Here is a 20,353-nt window from a genome sequence, read left to right as displayed (position 1 = left end):
TTGGCTCGTATTTCAAAATTTATTTAATGATTTCACGATTTTGCTCCCAAAATCAAGCCACTTAAAAAACATCTTGAAGTAGGATGAACGACAATCAAAACGAAATCCGAGGCTCTCCTGAATGTAGCGCTTTTACAGGATGTGGCGTCAAGCTGCTGGGGATTGTGGGTATTACCGGTGACAAGAAGACGGACAACGTGGTCGGGAATGACCAAAATATTGTCTAGCTGTCATCTATCAGTGCCGCAGAAATGGACATCAAACCGGAGCCACAGAAACGTTACATCTGCTCCTTTCCTGAGTGCTCGGCTGCTTATAACAAACAGTGGAAACTAGACGCTCACCTCTGTAAACATACAGGAGTGAAGCCTTACACATGTGAGCATGCTGGCTGTGGTAAGTCATTCTGTAGCCCTTATCACTTAGCCCGTCATGATCTCACTCACAGCGGTGTAAAGCCTTTTAAATGCTCCTTTGATGACTGTAAGGAGGCTTTCACCACCAACACTAACCTGAACAGACACGTGACCCGGGCTCACAGCCAGGAACAGAAGAAGTATGTCTGCAGATATGAGGGCTGTGGCCTCGAGTTCAAGAAGAACAAACAGCTGAAGTCTCATATATGTGAGCAGCACACCCAGCTGCCTCCGTACCAGTGCACCTATGAAGGATGTCTGATGAGGTTCACCTTCCCCAGCAAGCTGAAGAGACATGAGAAGGTGCATAGAGGATACCCCTGCAAAGAGCAGAGCTGCAGCTTCACAGGTACACATGAACAGTTCACATCAACATTACAGTAACTAAACTTATAAGTGTTTTCTGCACTGTTACAGCAGTGGTACTCAACCTGTGGCACTAGAGCCACGTGTGGCTCCTTTATGTCTTAATTTTAAAAATGATCACCCCAGGAAACCTTACGAAAGGAAAACTTTTTTGCCCCTTTTCACAATTTTTTGCCACTTTTCATCCATTTAAGCTATCCTTTGCCATTAAATACCACTTTTTCCTACTTTTTCCCCGTTTTTGCCAACTTAATTTACCTTTTGCCATTAAATGCCACTTTTTCCCTACTTTTTTCCCCCAATTTTTGACTTTTTTTTTTTTTTTCCTTTTACCAATTTTTGACATTTTTGTCCCTTTCACAATTTTTCTCCTAATTTAAGCTACCTTTTGTCATTAAATATCACTTTCTTCCTTGTTTGTGTCCATTTCAGCCTCTTCTTTTTGGCAATTTTATGTCATTTTTGCCCTTTTTCACCATTTTTTTTTGCCCATTTAAGCAATCTTTTGCCATTAAATACCACTCGTTTCCTTATTTTGGCCCGTTTTTGGCACTTCTTTTTGCCCCTTTTATTCCATTTTTGCCCTTTTTCATCACTTTTCACCCATTTAAGCTACGCTTTGCCTCTCAATACCACTTGTTTCCTATTTCTTGCCCATTTTTGCCACTGTTGACCACTTTTTGCCCATTTCAGTCTCTTTTCACTAGTTTTTGCCATGTTTTTGCCACTTTTGGAAATTTTTTTCTACCTGTAACTCTTTTTTTTTTTGGTCACCTCTCACCCATTTTTGCTACTTTCTGACCCATTTCCATGTTTTCCTCCCCATTTTTGCCCTTTTTCACCCATTCATATTGCTGTTTGACCTTGTTTTGCCACCTTTAACTTATTGTATTGCTACTAAAAGCTTTTTTTTGCCCCTTTTCACCATTTAGATTATGGCTCTTTCAAAGGTATTTTTCAACAGTTCGGCTCTTTGGTTGAGTAAGGTTGAGTAACAGTGTGTTAGAGTGTTGCTTTACTGTGCGGACAAATTAAAACTCTTGTCATTTTAAAGGCCATTAAGAGCAGTCATGTCCACTTCCAAAACACCCAGTAAAACACAGGGCTAGAAGGATTACCTGCATCAATCACGATAAATTAAGGCATATAATTACTTCTCCTTAGTGTCTCATTGCACTTTAAAAAACTCATAGACCACGTAAGTCAAAAGTCATTAAACATTTACAGTTTATTGTCAGTTTATATCCTTTTCAATCCATAACAAGTTCCTTTTTCAGTGGTTATCTTAATTCCAAAACTGTAATTCGACATATAAAAGCTGGTTTTTATCCAAACACAGACAGTTATACTTAAAAATAGCAGAAAAATCCAAAATGACACAGTGACAGTTTCAAATGCAAAATAGTGCAAATTTAAAATGTGTTCACAAAGTTGTAGTAATTGCAATCAACCAGAGAGAATCTGATAATTATTGTTATTCAAAATTGTTTAATTTGACAGACACTGTAAAAAATATATGTAAATATCTTTCCCTACTTTTTATTATTATTTTTTTTTAATTTTTTAAGATAGATGTCTATTATTGGTGTAGATTTCAAAACAGACTGCATAAAGAAAAAAATAATGCACATGAAATCAGTGTTTTTGATAATTCCACAGAGAATAATTTATTATTGTATTTATTTGAATATAAAACAGTGGCCTTTTATTAAAAAATGGTACTTAAAGGGTTAAATTCCTTGAAATAATTGTGTATTTTGCCATATTGATCAGGCCCGTAGATGATAACAATATTATACATAGTTATATTTTCCATAAGGAAGACGAGACTAAGACGAGCTAAAAGTCAAGTATTTCCATCAGTGTATTTGAAATTAATTAAAGAATTTAGAATGCATTGACCTCCTGAGACCTGAGCCTTTGTTTGGAAAGCATTTTTCTTTTCTCCCACTTATTCGGGATAATTTGGACCTCATAAATTTAAAAGATCAGCCTTCGACTGTGAATAGTTCTGAAAAATATATTTTTGTAAGGTTTCCCATAAAACACCCCACATCTATGTAAATTGTCCTCTACTTATTCTATTAAACTGTATCATGAAGCCTAAATTTTAATGAAGAGTCCCACCAAAATCTAATTACGTTCCTGAAAATTCTCAAAGCAAACTCCCCAAAATGTAGAAATACAGTGTTTAACAAATTTATTAGACCACCTTTCATATTTGTGTCAGAGACCATCCAGCATCATGAAGTGCTTTAATGCGGACTCTTTCATTTTCAGTGAGCTCTCCGTGTTTTACCATTTTGAACAAGAATGAGGAATTTCAAACTGAATTCACCTTTTTATACCCAAATTTGAGCCGGCTCACTGGGCTTCTCTGAGAAGTCAGAAATTAATTAAGGAATAACATTCAACCACTAAAACTCATCTTTCTGTTCAGGAATGGAAGTAAATAACTATAATTTGACATATTAGTCAAGAAATGATAATGTGCTTTACTATTTTTCCATTTTTTTGTTAATCAGTAAATTTGAAAATTTATGTATAACAATAATAATTATATTTTAGTATTAAAAATATCATTTGGGTTAAAGAGCTTCTTCATATTGGTGTATTAACCATTGCAAAAACATAAAAAATGATTTTGGTTTTACCAATTTTTACTAATGGTGTTAATTTAGGGCAGCTGTGGCATAAATCTTAGAGATTCCCAGAGATTCCTTGAAAAATGATGTCAAATTCCCCCAAATATTCCAACAAATTCCCTGAAAATTCCATGAAATTTCAACGGATACCCTGCTTCCTAATTCACAATCAAATTCCCAAAATTGAAAAAAAAAATTTCCCAAGTTTTCATGAGCATACCTAAAAATTTCAAAGCAAAATTTCCCCAAATAAGTAAAAGCAAAAAGCAAAATTAACACAAAATCACTGAAAATAAAATAAACAATCCTCAGTAATCCAAAAATAATAAAAACTGTTCATGCAAATACCCCAAATTTCAAGGCAAAAACACCTCCAATGAAGTTGGCAAAAATATGCAAAATTCTCCCAAATTTTCCATGAAAATTCTGGAAATTTTCCAAGATATGTTCCCGAAATTATCAATGAAAATTCTTGATAATTTCATAGTGAATTCTCCCAGTATTTCAAATGAAAAACTTAAACTTCAATAGGCTGTACAGACAATTTCCTCAAAAATTCTCATAGAAATGACTTCTATGTTGTCAGAAAGCCAGGATGTAATGTCCTCACATGTGCATGCAGAGTTTTAGGAGGTTAATGAGTATTTAATGTAACAAATTGGCTTATTAAATTAGTTAAAAGAAAAAAATAAATTCCATGGCTAAAGTGAAGACTGAAATTTAAGGATTTCTGTCCTGCTACATTTGTCATGCAGGGATGAGCAAGTACACTTTATGGAGGCCCTTTTGGCATCACGATAACGTTAGTATTAGCATTAAATGCCTGTTATTATCAATATCTACAGAGAGCAGAGAAAACTCACAGCAGTGCCTACTGGTCCCTAAAAGTTTTTCTTAATGTCCCGATCTGCAGACTTGTTTTCACTTCCCCCCTGTAAACAGACCTATGGTGCATGCTTCGTTGGGTCTTGGAGACAAAATACAGTAATCAAAAACAGAAGTGCTGACAGTGGGTAAATTTTAATGTGGTTAACATCAAAAGTAGTAACCATTTTGTCCTTATTCACAGGAAAGACCTGGACGGATTACCAGAAGCACAGAAAGGAGCAGCACAGACTCACTCTGAGGTGTGACCACTGCAACAAAGAGTTCAGAGACTCGTGGTTCCTGCAGCAGCACCAGCACGTCCACTCTGATGTCAGGGTGGTCCTAAAGTGTCCCAGAAACGGCTGTCAGAGGTCTTTCACCACAGCCTTCAACCTGCAGAGCCACATCCGCTCCTTTCACGAGGAGCTGCGGCCCTTCACCTGCACCCAACCGGGCTGTGGGAAGACCTTCGCCATGAGGCAGAGCCTCCAGCGCCACAGCATTGCCCACGACCCGCTAAAAAAGAAGATGAAAAATCCTAGGCCCAAAAGATCTCTCTCCTCCAGGCTGAGCGGTTACAGTGAAACAAAGAGGGTGGTGCTGAAGAAGCACAGGGTCCCTGAATCTGTCTCTGAGTCTGCTCAGATTAAGACTGATCCAGCTGGTCCTGTGGAGCTGGTGTCCCTCCTGCAGGACACATCCCTGATCTGCAGCCCGGCCGTGGGCACAATCACGAATCCTCTGACTCTGACAATGTAGAGACAGAAGAAGGTGTTGACACCAGAACTATGGGGACATAAGGCACTTTATAGAGCTCTGATAATGTAATGTTAAAGTTAGTTGTTTGAGGTCTTCCTGTCAAATACATTTATTCCACTGTTATAAAGCCATCACCTATAAATGTTTATTTGGACTTTGGGGCTGTAACCTGATTTACTAAATTGTCAGATTAATAGATTCATATTAATCTGCAGTCTTTCTGAAAAGTGAATTTCTGTTGTCGGGCGCTTATTTTGACTTTCAGGAGGATTAAAATTCTCTCTTTGTGCCATCTGTATCAGAGAATATGAATATATGCCTGTCTATGACGAGAAGTATTTATGAAGAAAATATCAGGTATATTTGATATAAAACAACAGCATTTAAATAAAACCTGTGGATACTTAAACATGAACTGTCTGTCAGGTGTTTATTGCTCTTTAAAATCAGGACTAAGTATATAAAATCTCTAAACTGGGGCTGAGGGATGCTGGGAAAAAGTACCTTAAGACAGGGGTTCCCAAACTTCTCAGCACCTGACCCCCAAAATAAGAGAACCAGAGACCAGAGACCCCTATCTTCTCAGGAGGTGGTTTAATGTTGCACATAGCTTCACATTCAAATTTACGTGTAAGGGCGTTTTAGTTCACATTACTCATATTTAAACACAGATCTTAATAACTGGTTTAGTTTTTAGAACTCATAAGGATGTTTTCAAGTAATAGATGCCACTTTAAATCATTTTTTTTAGTTTCTCTTTGTTCTTTTTGAAAGCATCCCATGTCCCCACTTTGGGAGCCACTTCCTTAAGCCTGGTCACCCAGCCAGACTGATCAGTCATGGGAGAAGGGCCTCAGTAAGAGAGGTGACCAAGAACCTCATGGTAACTCTAAATGAGCTCCAGAGATCCTGTGTGGAGATGGGACAGAGTCCCAGAAGGACAACCATCACTGCAGCCCTCCGCTGGTCTGGGCTTTATAGCAGAGAAGCTAGACTGAAGACTCTTCAGTGCAAAACACACAAAAGCCTGCTTGACTTCACATGGAGTGTGTAAAACCCCATGTGAAATCCAGGAGGGTTTGAAGGACCCATGAAAAATTTGAGTTTTGAACTGGGCCCTAGCATACATAAGTTCGGATAAATGATAAATGGTAAGATGGATTTTTTTTACATTCGTCATATTTTATTTCTCCCTGGTGTTTAAAAAGGCAGCTAAAACTGACATGCTGTGTCTGACATGATGTGTGTGTTTGCAGCAACAGTCTGGATAAGATCCTGTTCTTCTCCTTGATTTTTGAACCTGGGGTTGGCTGGAATTTCCACTGTTGTGGCTAATTGGCAGAAAATCTCAGGCAGGTGAAAAAATCAGGTTATAAAATGGTTTTAAACTTCATGTTTTCATGGTTTCTGATGTCACTGGCGTGCACATCCTCACCCAAAGGAGACGTGTTTTCAGTGACTTCGCTTGGAAAAAAATCTGATTCTCGTGACACTTGAAGTGTCTCAGCTCCGACCATCAGATTAACGGCGTACACAGAAGCAGCTTTGTGCAGATTCTGTCTAAATCCTCTGAATTTTTCCCGTTACAGGAGGCTGCTCCAAACATTCCTGCCCCGCTCAACTCAGACGAGCCCTACATGGACTGACTGTCAGACCAGCTCATCCAGGAATTCACAGCAGAGTTCATCCTAGTAGTTTTCATATAATCAGGATGTGTAACATGGTGCTTTACAGAGTTATTTCCTCTTTGGAAGTCTTTCTGTTAGTGATAAAACCTGATTTCATCAGATGGAATAAATGATCCAATTATGACCAACATTTGAGGAGCCAAAGTGTTGTGCAAGGAAATAGATGGCCAACCAAAACACTGGAAATGGAAAATCTCATAGAAAAGATTGCATTATAAGCAGTGGGCCCCATTCCCACTGTAGACTGTCACTGTAGACCAGGGGTCATCAAGTACATTTGCACAAGGGCCAGATTTAGTCTCAACAGAAACTCTGGGGGCTGGACTTTCAAATACACAAAAATTAAATAAATACTTTGGTCTGACTGAAATATTAATTTAGCAGTATTTGTCTTTTCTTTCAAAACACAGGACACTTTTAGTCATTACCAGTGAGATTGATCCCTTTTATATATAATGCAGCGGGCCACAAGGAGACTGACAACAGACCCATGAAAATCCAAGAGAATGGCCCCCAGTTGTCATTTAGCACCAATGTTAACCCTTTTCTGATACTTTTTGCCCCCTTTTGCCTCTTTAACCCAATTTTTGCATGATTTTAACCCCTTTTGAATCACTTCTGCTTTTTTTTATCCCTCCTGTGACACTCTTCCATCCATGTCTTGCCACTTTTCTATTTTGCCACTTTTTAACCCCTTTTCATTACATTTTTTCAACAGTCTTTGCAACTTCAAAAACAATTTTTCCCACTTTTAACTCATTGTTGATACTTTTTGCCACTTTTTGCTTCTTTAACCCAATTTTTGAAAGATTTAAACCCCCTTTAAACCACTTTTCCTGCATGTTTTGTCCCCTTTGTGGGGATGCAGTGCAGGACCAAGGCCAAGTGGGAAAGTGCCAACCTTAACCTTTTTTTTTTTTTTTTAAATTTTGACTAATTATGACAGTAAATCTCTGTAAAAACAGGTCAGATGTTAAGTCATTCTAAAACTACTTCAATGTTAATTGTTTGTGGGATGATTTAACAGCTGCAGACATTTAAAGACAAAAGATACTCTTAAAATCTTCTTTTCTGAATTTAATGATCTTTTGGGGGCCGGACAGGAAGGTTTGGGGGGCCTGATGTGGCCCCCGGGCCGCCAGTTGATGATCAGTGCTGTAGACTAATTATTATTAATGTGACTTTAGAGCAAATGCACTGAAGTGCAGTCAGCTTGGTGTCCGATCATCGAGCACAGATGTTCCTGCAAACTCTAAACCAGCGTTACTCAACCCTGCTCAACCAAAGAGCCTAATTGTTGAAAAATACCTTTGCAAGAGCCAAAATCAAAGTGGTGAACAGTAGTGAAAAAATGTGTAAAAGTGGCAGTAAAAATAAGTTAACACTGATAAAAAATTGGTCAAAAAGTGGCAAAAGTGTGGCTAAAAATGTGTGACTGGGGTAAAATAGGCATAAAACGGCAATAACTGGGTGAAAAGTCACAAAAATGGAAAGAATTGTGGCAGAAATGGGTGAGAAGTGACAAAAATGTGTTAAAAATGGCAAAAATGGCCATAAAGCAGCAAAGGTGGCAAAAAAAAGAGTGAAAAGTGTTTAAAATGGGCAAAAAGCAGCAAAAAGGGGGGGAAATGGGAAAAAGTAACATTAAATGACAAGAGGGAGCTTAAATGGGAACGGGAAAAAATAAAAATAGCAAAAAGCAGGATAGAAGTGGTGAAAAAGAGGTGAAAATGGCAAAAATTGGATAAAAGTGGCAAATAAGGTAGCAAAAAATGAGTGAAAAGTGTTTAATAAAAAAAGCAGCAAAGAAGGTGGGAAAAATGGGCAAAAATGGGAAAAAGTGACATTTAATGGAAAGAGGCAGTTTAAAGGGGAACAGGGGGAAAATAAAAATTGCAAAAAGCAGGATAAAAGTGGCAAAAAAGAGGTGAAAATGGCAAAAATGGCATAAAAGTGGCAAAAATTGGCAGAAAGTGGCAAAAAGAAGAGGCTAAAATGGGCCAAAGCAGCAAAAAATGATTAAAAGTGGCAAAAACTGCAAATAGGGGCAATGGAGATGGACAAAAATGAAGGTTGACAATTAAGTTTGACAAAGCTTACTGTGTAAGTGTGGGAAACAAACTAAAACCAGATTGACGCTACTTGCAATAGACAGTTTCTGAGGTCAAAGGTTACCTTTTAAAGGTTACCTGGACGAATAATATTTCAAATTAAGAAATAAAAGAGCCACAAATCCTCACAGAAAAGCCACATGTGACTCTGAAGCCACACGTTGAGTACTACTGCTCTAAACTGGGACTGGCAGACCAGTCCACGTCAGCCGGGACTAACTCCAGCCTCCCCCCTACCTAGGACAGGATACACAGAATAACGGATGGTGAATATTGTATGCTCTATAAATATCTCTGAGTTGGTATTTATATTCATTTTCTAACTAGACAAAGAGGAAGCAGTAAATTATGAAACAAATACTTTTTGATGATTGTCTGCTTCATGAGACAATAAAATAAACGGCTGAGTGTCCAGGAATGTGCTGGGCTGAGGGATGCTCCTCTAAGAGATCTATGATGCCTTGACAAAGATTTAAAACTAGAAGAGAAACCAGACAGTTGTGACATTTATAGTGGGAGCTGAACGCAGGCGGAAGATCAGGAGAAATTGCATTGTCACTGTTAGGAATGTTTGGCCTTCAGGGAGAGGCTGGACAAAGAAGGTCAGCCTTCACTGTATGGCAGCAGCAGGATGACTGGATCAAGGGAGGTAGTGGTAGGACGGGATTGGCTCCTGAATCTTTATTTTTTTGAATAATGGCCCTATTTAGATTAAAATGGACAACAAATAAGGTCATGCATGAGTAGGGGTATTCTTTCATTGAACACTCTCTGATACCATCACCTGTAGGTCAGGGTGGAGTTGAAGAAATGCCTTTCCAACCTTTCATTCTACCATATTTTCAGTGGCTCACAGGCCTTCGCTCACTTTGGTCAGAAGTAGGAAATCGGACCCAAAATCGGCGCAAATGATCTTGCGGTGCATACATTGCTGTGGCTTGGAATCCCAGCATGCCATGTGCTGTGAGACCGCTTTTTATTTCAAGTAATTAAGCAAATGAACCATCCACCTATCTATAATAGACACCACTTTTCTAGATGGGGTCACAGGGGCCTGGAGACTGTTGAAGGGCTAGAGGCGGGCATTTGACCAGTTCCCTATCAATCACAGTCCTGAGAGACGAACAAGCAGGCATGCTCACACTCGCACCTACGGGCAATTTGGAGTCACCAATCAGCCTAACAAGCATGTCTTTGGACTGTTGGAGGAACCCTGAAAGAACCCAAGCATGCAAACCCCACACAGAAAGGCCCTGCTGGACTGGGATTTGAACCAGGAACCTTCTAGGTCAGTGTGAGGCAGGCCTCCCCTGGGGGGCGCCACAGAACCTCAGGGGAGGCGCGGAACCATAAACCAGAAAAAAAGTGATTTGCTTTGCTACCTTCTGCTGTGCATGGAGCTAAATGAATAGACTAATAGTTGCTTTTTGCCCCTTAATACCATTTTTTGATACTTTTCATCAATTTAAGCTATCTTTGGTCATTAAATACCACTTTTTCCCACTTTTTTCCAATTTTTGCCCTTTATCACAATTTCTTTGCCACTTTTAGCTCATTAAAGCATCTTTGTGTCATTAAATACCATTTTTTCCCTACTTTTGCCCATTTTCATCACTCTTGACTGCTTTTTACCCATTTTTTTAACTCAGTTTTTTGCCTTGTTTTTGCCACCTTTGGACCATTTTTTTGTCACTTCTCACTCATCTTTTTTCACCTTTTATCCCCATTTTTGCTGCTTTTTGACCATTTTGCCATCTTTAACTTATTTTAATTGCTACTTCAAGCTGTTTTTGCCACATTTCTTAGATTGTGGCTCTTGCAAAGGTATTTTTCAACAGTTTGGCCCTTTGGTTGAGCAGGGTTGAGTAAGGCTGCTTTAAGGATTATCAGAGCAGAAAAATCAGGTAGTATTGGCAATAAATTCATTACTAACACCAATAACTGTTTACCTGGTAAAGACGGATGTTTACGAACATTTGCAGACCAGAACATCAAAGATATAAAAATGTTTAAAGTAATTGAATAGACATAAATATTTGAAAATATGGTTACCTTTTTTTTTTTTTCCGATCTGAGTCTTTATGTGGGTGGGGGTCCACCGAATGAATAATTATCTCTTAGGGGAGGCTCACTCTCACACACTTTGAAAACCCCTGTTCTAGGTAGGGCCAAAGCTCCTGCAGCCCTATCATATTTTTGTCTAAATTTCAATTTAAAGCAAAATGTGACCAGGCTTCAGCTTTTCTTCCATGTTTTGCCATAAGTATGCTTTTAAATAAAGCAGTGATCTCATGTTTAGATAATAAATCTTGTGGGGTATTGGTTAGATTGAAATGACAATGCAATTCAAGTGACAAGTGACCAGCAAGGCTGGATGTATGCAACTAAGCCACACGTCTTTCTCACTGGCATAAGGAATAGCCTACACGTATTCAACACACACATCTATTTTCAGAACACCCTGAGATAGTTTGTAGGTCTGGCCGGGTTAGCTCTGGATAAAAATGTTCTGTTTCACAGAAACTGATGCAGCGTTCTTTCCATTCCAGTCCTCTGACAGCTCTGAATACCAGACTGCTCCTGCAGGCCCTAATCCAAAGGGATTTCTCTATCTCCACTGTATTTCTCCCACCACCTCCTCCTCCTGTCTGTTCATCTCCCCGTTTAGCCTCATCCTTCCTGTCTCTCTGAGAGGTGGAAGGAATGTGTCAGGCCCTGTGCTCTCTGCTGTTCTTGTTTTAAGTGCAAGTAACCAGGAGATGGATCTTTTCTGGTAAATGACCGTGTTTGCCTGTGGACAGCTGAGTCAAGCAGAGGCCTTAATGAGTTTAACTTGAACAGACGGACAAGCGTCTTTATCTGTTATGTTCCCAGAAACAAGAGGGTTTACAGGTCCAGTATAAGCTCAGTCCATACAAGACTATTGAGGCGGCTCTCTACAGCGATAACTCAGCTGTTATATTTCCAAAATTATAAAGGAGAGGTCAGCTGTTGCTTTTTTTTCAAGGTTATTCTGAGGACATTTTATTCTGATATTAGAGAGAAAGCTGATTAGAGACATAAAATACACTATATTGCCAAAAGTATTCACTCACCCACCCAAATAATTGAAATCAGGTGTTCCAATCACTTCCATGTCCACAGGTGTATAAAATCAAGCACCTAGGCATACAGACTGTTCCTACAAACATTTGTGAAAGAATAGCTCGCTCTCAGGAGCTCAGTGAATTCCAGCATGGTACTGTGATAGGATGCCACCTGTGCAACAAGTCCAGTGGTCAATTTCCTCCCTCCTAAATATTCCACAGTGAACTGTCAGTGGTATTATAACAAAGTGGAAGCCATAGGGAACAACAGCAACTCAGCCACCGAGTGGTAGGCCACGTAAAATGACGGAACAGGGTCGGCGGATGCTGAGGCGCATAGTGCGCAGAGGTGGCCAACTTTCTGCAGAGTCAATCGCTACAGACCTCCAAACTTCATGTGGCCTTCAGATTAGCTCAAGAGAGAGCTTCATGGAATGGGTTTCCATGGCCGAGCAGCTGCATCCAAGCCATACATCACCAAGTACAAAGGAGCTGGGCTTGGCCCCTTAGTTCCAGTAAAAGGAACTCTGAATGCTTCAGCATACCAAGAGATTTTGGACAATTCCATGCTCCCAACTTTGTGGGAACAGTTTGGGGATGGCCCCTTCCTGTTCCAACATGACTGTGCACCAGTGCACAAAGCAAGGTCCATAAAGACATGGATGAGAGAGTTTGGTGTGGATGAACTTGACTGGCCTGCACAGAGACCTGACCTCAACCCAACAGAACACCTTTGGGATGAATTAGAGTGGAGACTGAGAGCCAGGCCTTCTCCTCCAACATCAGTGTGTGACCTCACAAATGCGCTTCTGGAAGAATGGTCAACAATTCCCATAAACACACTCCTAAACCTTGTGTAAAGCCTTCCCAGAAGAGTTGAAGCTGTTATAGCTGCAAAGGGTGGACCGACGTCATATTAAACCCTGTGGAATAAGAATGGGATGTCACTTAAATTCATATACGAGTCAAGGCAGGTGAGCAAATACTTTTGGCAATATAATGTATACATTTTATCCAAGCAAAATGAACAACATGTTGCAGGATAGGGTTGTGTAACATTATTGATAAGACAACATTACTGATAGTAAGGGAACTAATATTCTCTTATCACTAAATTTATCAATAATGTTACACAGACCATTAGAAACTAGCTAACATTACCCTAAATATCATATTTACTGTACATTTTCTTGCATTTCTCCCTCCCTCAGGTGTCTCTGAAGCCTTTGGCAAACCCTGCTCTATGGTGAAAACTCAAACAAGTCCACACTGCTTTAGATTTACGGGTTATCAAGAATGAGCACAACAATTCTGGAGTCAATCGGATAAAATCCCTCAGAATAGTTTGTTAGAATATGAAGTGTGTCCATTAGCGAAAATGCAAAAATTTGACCTTCAACTGTCTGTATGCTTCCTGTCCTCTGTCCTGTCCAGAGGTCAGTGCTGGGTCCTTCTGAAAAGAGCAAAGAGCACCTGCTGTATGCTGCTGAGCACTGGTGCACAAGTTTTGTGAAGTTTTACCCACTCGAAAGGCACTTTGGCACACTTGAAGGGCATGCTAAAGGGTGCTTTATTTTTTTTTGTACTGTATTTCGTTTCTCCCGTTAGATAAAACCACCAGTCTTCTTATATTAAGTACAGAGAAAGAAAAAAAAGTATTTTGGGTAAAATTTGCTCAACGTGGACCCAGACATATTTTATTGACTGGGCTATAACTAAAGTAGAGCTAGCTAAAGAATACACTGTCACTCTTCTTTTAGTCTGAAAAACCATTTCCCGGAGAGAATTGTTCAAATTCCTGGCAGTAAATTTCTCAGAGCATTATTGGTTCAAGATTTCGGGAGGGTTCCTTTGTATTTCATGTCAACCGGGCTTTAATACAAGAGAAATGGGTCTGTTAAAGTACAATAAATAAGCTAAGTATCTCATTGGAAAGTCCATATGTCTAAAATAAAACAAAGTAAAGCCAAGAGTCAGACAGGAACTTCATAAAAAAAAAGGTCACGTTCTGTTTTTACTGATATGATTCTCTGAAATGTAGAGTGTTTTTAATACGCATGTATTCACAGAAATACAAACTTATAACACTGCATTCAGATACTTTTCTCCTTTTCTTCTTTTTAAATCTTTGCTCTGAATTCTTGCATTTTATCCTTTCACCTACATTTTCCTGTACCTGTACATGGTTTTCTTGATTATTACAATGACTTTTTAAATTATCAGAGTAAAAAAGTGAAAAGTATTTCTCAACCTTGTCCCTACTTTTGAAAACTGCAGTCTGGTGTCTCTCATCTTCCTCTTGACATTTTCAATGATTCTCTGTGGGTTCAGGTCAGGAAAAACACAGTAATACCATGATCAGTAAACCAGTTTCTGGTGGTTCTGGCTTCACTGTGGATAGGTGAAAAGGAAATCGGTATCTCCATGAAGCTTCTCAGCAGATGGAAGCATGAAGGTCTCTAGATTCTTCTGGTAATCAGCTGACAGCACTGACTCTGGACTTGATTAAGACCAGTGGACCAGCAGCAGCAGATGGCAGGACACCTCAAACCATCACTGACTGTGGAAGATAGCAACACTAAACATCAAGCATTGAAGGACCTAGCCGCTCAGATTTTCCTCCAGGCTTTGGGACCTTGGTTTCCAAACAAAATGCTAAATTTCCAGATCTTTTCTCCTCAGCCCAGGTGAAATGACGTCTGCGGGTCAGGATTGACTCCACACTAGGGAATCAACACTTATAGTCCATATCTTGGACCTGTCTGTGTGGTAGCTCTTGATCCACTGACTCCAGCCTCATCCCTCTCCACGTGAAGCTCTGCTTCGTTTGTCAGTCCAATCCATTATTTGGTTGTGAGCCTTTCCCATACCAGTCAACTTTCAATGTATTCACTTTGATTCAGCCTCTGAGAACAGCCTCAGCAGTGACCCTCTGTGGCTTACCCTCCTTGTAGATCACTGATCATCAACTGGTGGCCCGGGGGCCATATCAGGCCCCCCAAAGCTTCCTGTCTGGCCCCTGAAAGATCATTAAATTCAGAAAAGGCGGAAAAGAAGATGTTGTGGTTTTAAGAGTATCCATTAGCTTTAAATGTCTGAAATGTGTGATAAGTAGCAAAATGGGTTGTGGAGTGGCACAAAAGGACAAAAATTGGCAGAAAAAGTTGTTTAGAGATGTTAAAATGTGGCAAAAATTAGTAAAAGATGGGAAAAGGGGCAAAAAGTATCAAAAATTGGTTACAATAACAAAAAAAAGTGCAAAAACAAAAAGTCATGAAAAGGGATAAAAAGTGGCAAAAATATAATAAAAGTGGCAAAAATTGATAAAAGAGTGGCACACAGGAAAACACATGCAGAAAAGGTTGTTTAAATGGGTTAAAGAATGGCCAAAAAAAGAGGCAAAAACTGGCAAAATGTGTTGAAAGTTGCAAAATTTGGTTTTAAAGTTGCAAGAATTGTTGGAAAAGAATGTAATGAAAAGGGGTTAATAGTGGCAAAAATAGAAAAAAGTGGCAAAAATTGATAAAAGTGGCACAAAGAGGATAAAATATGCTAGAGAAGTTGTTCAAAAGAGGTTAAAATCTTGCAAAAATTGGGTTAAAGAGGCAACAAGTATCAAAAAGGGGTTAAAAGTGTCAAAAAATGGGTTAAAACTTGTGCTAAATCACAATTGTGGAGGGCCTATTCTTTGGGATTTTCAGGGGCCCAGCCAGCTCTGTTCTCAGTCCTGTCTCCTTGTGGCTTGCTGCATTATAGATAATAGGGATAGATCTCACTGATAATGACTAAACATTTTCTGCATTTTGAAAGAAAATACAAATGCTACTACAATAATCTTTCAATCAGACTAAAATATTTATTTAACTTTTGTTTATTTGAAAGTCCGGCCCCAAGAGATTCTGTCGAGGCTAAATCTGGCCCTTGTGCAAATGTACTTGATGACCCCTGTTGTAGATAAACAGATATTTTATTGTCATTGCATAGTGAAACACAACGAAATTTGGCAGTTTGGGAATATAGTGTATCTGCTTGAGCAAAGAAATCTTGAAAATTTGGGTCACAATTCTCCTTGAGGAGTTGATGGTGGGTCCCATTACCTAACCAGTTGAAAACCACTGCTTTGGGGGATTATTCCAGGCCCTCATGGCTCCATCTTGAAGATCATGAGGTTTGCTGCCTCCACAGTTTGCTGTGACTGTTTAAATGGAAGTTCTGATCCAGCAGAGTGTAAAACATGATCAAACCAGGCGTCTATGAGCATCTCCTCTGACAATAGAGTCTGGTGGATTGAATGGTGCAATGTTACTGCCATTTCCTCTTGGTAATACTGTCAGACAATGGTAATGTTGTTCTAATTATTAGCGACATCTAAAAGGTTGCACTAGACACAAGCAGAAACAGGGTCCAAGTATGCACTTAGCTGGAAACTCCAAATTCCATTCGCCGCCTGTTTGGGCCCTATAACTGTTACATAATGCATATTCTACATATTCTACATGTCAGACACACATTTCAGAAAAAATCCCTCAATTTATGGAGCAGCTCAAGAAGACGAGTCGGCCATTATGGAATGTCTGCTGAACGCGGGCCTGTTGTTCTAATAATAACCCGACCTCGCCTTCTTCCATGGCATTTAACCTTTAAAAGTTCATCGTTCTGCATCAATCCTTATGAGGGCTGTTAGAGATAAGAGCAGAGGCGAAGGAAGAGTACAAGAAGGGCCTGTTTAAGACGTTTATTGTGACTCATCCTCCATTTTTCTGCTGTAATCACACTCTTTCCTCACATTTTTGTTTATATGTTGATAAAAGTTTGTCGTCCCTTCCTCTCCATCTCCATCTAATCCCCTATCTGCTGATTCATGTACACATCAGCATCATCAGCGTGACATCATCGTCCACTTTTAAAACTCTCTAAAACCAGTCAGAAACCATCTTTAAGGGGCCAGAATCCTCTGGAAAACATCTGGGGGAAACTGAACAATAATCTTGTGATTTACACCAATTAGATAATCCCAAAAGGACAAATTCTGGGTCAAGCGCCCGCCTGCCCTCCTACGCTCCCTGTCAGGCTCAGGTGAGCGGGATAGTCTTCTGGCGAGTAACGGGTTAGTGTCTGTCTCGTCTCATCCTTTCACCCCCCCCTTTATCTCCTGGGGCTATATATTGGAGGTTACGACTCGGCTGTATCTTCAGCATCACTCGCACCCGCAGAGCGCACTCCTGTCTGGTTCACGTAGAGCGTCGTCTTGGCAAAGAGCAGACCGTGACCATGATGCTCCTGTTGAAGCTGGTCGTGATCCTCCTCTGCGTCTGGAGGGGAGAGGGCCGATGGCTAAGCTCACTGATCGGTAAGTTCTGCCTGAAAGGAGGGCCATGACCTTTGACCTTTTTCTTAAATGATAATTTTTCGCTGGTTTTGACATCAAGTGTATTGAAAATTGTTTGTAGATAACATAAATATTAGGATTTCTAAGTGACACAATATCAAGATAAGATTTTAGCTACAGAATGCAGATAGATTTTTCCATTTTTTTCCCAATAAGATTAAGTTTGAATCTCAATATCGAATAGATTTGAGCAAAAATTAATCTTGTCTTAATCTTTTGGTGAAATCTATGCTGGCCTTTATCAGCTTCTAAAGTGAGGTAATTTAACAGAAAAAAGTAATTTGCTTAAACAAATAATCATTGCCTGGTGGACTCAACAAAGAAATCTTTAGCACCATGCAGTCGTCTGCAATTATTTTAGAAACAAAAAGTTCAATTTCTAGTTTTAATAATTATAATTTCTTGGTTCAAAGATAGATATTTGGTTTCCATGTGTCTAGATCAGTGAATTTAAATTTTTTTAGCACAAAGCACACCTGAGATAGAGTCAAAATCTCAAGGCACACCATATTTATCCTCCTGAGACCTGAGTTTTTGTTTGGAAAGCAGTTTTAGCATCTGAGATATCTGAGATACGTAGGACCTGATAACTTAGAAAAAATTAGTCTTGTCTTTGAACAGGAATTTCTTGAAAATTTTCCTTTTCCTAAAACCCCCCAAAATATCTTAAATTAAAAAAAAACTTATTTTTTTTCATTCTTAAATATATCTTTAAAGAATACAACAAAAAGTACACAGAAATTTCTCTAAATAGTCCGTTTTAGCAAAAATGTATCATAAAGCCCTCTCATATTTTTTCCTCAAAAATTTTGTAAATTTCTTAAAGTTTTCAAGCAAACTTCCCAAATTTCAAAAACAATTTACCCACAAATTTCTAAGCAAATTCTTAGGAAAAATAAAAAATAAAAAAAAATTAAGGATCCCCAAGAAAATGACCAAAACATCCAGACAAATTCCCTGAAATATTCATGAAGATTTCAAAGGACAACCCTCACAACCCAGACTGCCAATCCAATTCCTCAGAATTTATGAATTAATTCCCCAAATTCCCATAAAAGTTCCAAAAAGGCAGCAAATCCAAAACTTTTAGTAACTCTTGTAAATTTTTTTTTTTTAAGTGCTTGTGCAAAAAAGGCGCAGTAAGAAAATACCAGAAATACTACACAAAATGTGCATTTTCCAAGAGGTTCACCAAGTTTTTATGGTTGTATAATCAGAGTAATCAGGCATGGTTGTAGATATTGCCAAGCTACACCTACACTAGCCACAAGGCACACCATTTGAGAACCACTGATCTAGACTATTCTCAACTGGCCTCGCTTACCAAGGACCCCAAAATACCTCCTTAATGAGAGCTCACAATCTGAATTAAAGGTCACATATTTTACCCATTTAAGACAAGTTTATATCCTCTCAGGAGAGGAGGGTGGAACTATCTTCCCAGGGGGGAGGGCCAAATGAACCTGGAGGCGGGGCTAACTCCCCACATGACATCATGAGGGGACAATCTGAGAACGGCTTGTTTTGTTGTTTTGTTGTTTTGTTGTTCTGGCTCCTTCCTGTGTTTACATTTTATAACAAGTTAAATGTTTAAACAGGGACTGGTTTAAGGTGTGAAGCACACTTTGGTCTCATTAAAAGTATTTTTTGCTTCTTTTCTATTGGTTATTTTTGACACCAGATGATTAGGTAACTCTTTCTTTGTTTGCAGATCAGAAACAAGGAGCAGCCTCTCCACACTTTTCACCTAATGTGGGCATGAGAAACAGAGATCCAGCAGCAGACACCCAGTCGAAAGATTCTGGAGCCAGGCCATCACATGTCCCCATCCGGTCCCGTCGCTCCACTTTTGACTCCCAGTGCGGCCTGCGCTCCATCCTGCTGCAGGTCCGAGACCTGGGGCTGGGCTACGACTCCGACGAGACCGTCCTCTTCAAGTACTGCGGTGGGGCGTGTCCCCACGCTCGCTCCAACCATGACCTCACCCTCACCAACCTGCTGCTGAGCGGGGTGCTGCCTCAACCGGCGCCTGGCGAGTTGTGGCACAACGCACCCTGCTGCAGGCCCACCCACCACGAGGACATGGCCTTCTTGGACAACTCGCATCGCTGGCACAAGGTGGAGAAGCTGCTGGCTGCAGGCTGTAGCTGTGTGGGATAGACAGTGGATGTGTGATGTTTCAGGAGGATTTTTACAGCAGGTTTTCGGTTTTTATTTGTTTAAATGAAGATTTTTACCCCACTTCTAGATCACGAAGCAAAAAAACTATTCTTATCAAGTTGGTTCTTACACGTCAAATCCCGTAAGAGGAAAATAAGCTATTTTCCCAACTGTTTGTGGGGAAAACATCAGTTCAGATGTGTCCAGGCATCACTTATAAGCTTTAATGAACTACTTTAACGATACTAAAGCTAGAAAGTCCTGCTTCTTTTGATTAATCGTGCAAAGTCCATAATCCAACAGAGATTTTCTTATAATAGTGCATAGAGGGCATTAGAAACAAGGTACATTTGAAAAATATAAGCCTAAAACTAAGCAGAGACTTACTCCTTCCACAAATTACTTGACTATTTTTGTAAATAAGCTGACATGTATTTATTTTAAGTCTTCAGTGCAATTTAAGGTTTAAATAATGAAACTAACTCTGTTTACGAGGCTGTAGTCATAAACACAGCTGAGTGAAGCTCTAGAATTTGACTTAAGCTGTCAAGCTTTGGTTAAAAACTGTATTTATGTAAGATAAGTTATTTATTTATGCATCGCCATTATTTTGTAACGCTGATTAACTTATTTTGAACATTTCCCAACTCTTTGATTTTTCTACATACAGTTCCTAATAAAGATAAACTTGTACAGGACTGAACCGTGTTTGTGGGAGTCATTTTTCGCCTGTGAACTTTCTCAATAACACAAAATGTTCACAAAATGACAACATTTGACCAAGAGTGTCCAGGCTTTTGAATAACTGGAGATATGACCTTGTTTGTGGGTTTGAACTGCAAAAGACTGACAAGTACTGTGATGGC

At 39.4% G+C, this 20,353-nt stretch overlaps 2 protein-coding genes across 2 annotated transcripts; both read left to right on the top strand.

The window, feature by feature from the left end:
- The first annotated feature begins 163 nt into the window (after positions 1-163).
- Positions 164-5,448, top strand: gtf3aa (general transcription factor IIIAa). The gene is made up of 2 exons (XM_041785357.1): positions 164-765; positions 4,497-5,448. Exons 1-2 carry the CDS (start codon positions 252-254, stop codon positions 5,051-5,053), a joined length of 1,071 nt encoding a protein of 356 aa, XP_041641291.1. The 5' UTR covers positions 164-251; the 3' UTR covers positions 5,054-5,448.
- An 11,761-nt stretch (positions 5,449-17,209) lies between these two features.
- Positions 17,210-19,487, top strand: LOC121507799 (persephin). Its single transcript, XM_041784138.1, has 2 exons — positions 17,210-17,288; positions 19,039-19,487. Exons 1-2 carry the CDS (start codon positions 17,210-17,212, stop codon positions 19,485-19,487), a joined length of 528 nt encoding a protein of 175 aa, XP_041640072.1.
- Positions 19,488-20,353: the final 866 nt, after the last annotated feature.

Source organism: Cheilinus undulatus, linkage group 4, assembly GCF_018320785.1.
Source record: "Cheilinus undulatus linkage group 4, ASM1832078v1, whole genome shotgun sequence".
Classification (NCBI taxonomy): Eukaryota; Metazoa; Chordata; class Actinopteri; order Labriformes; family Labridae; genus Cheilinus; species Cheilinus undulatus.
This window is presented reverse-complemented; position numbering and strand designations above follow the sequence as displayed.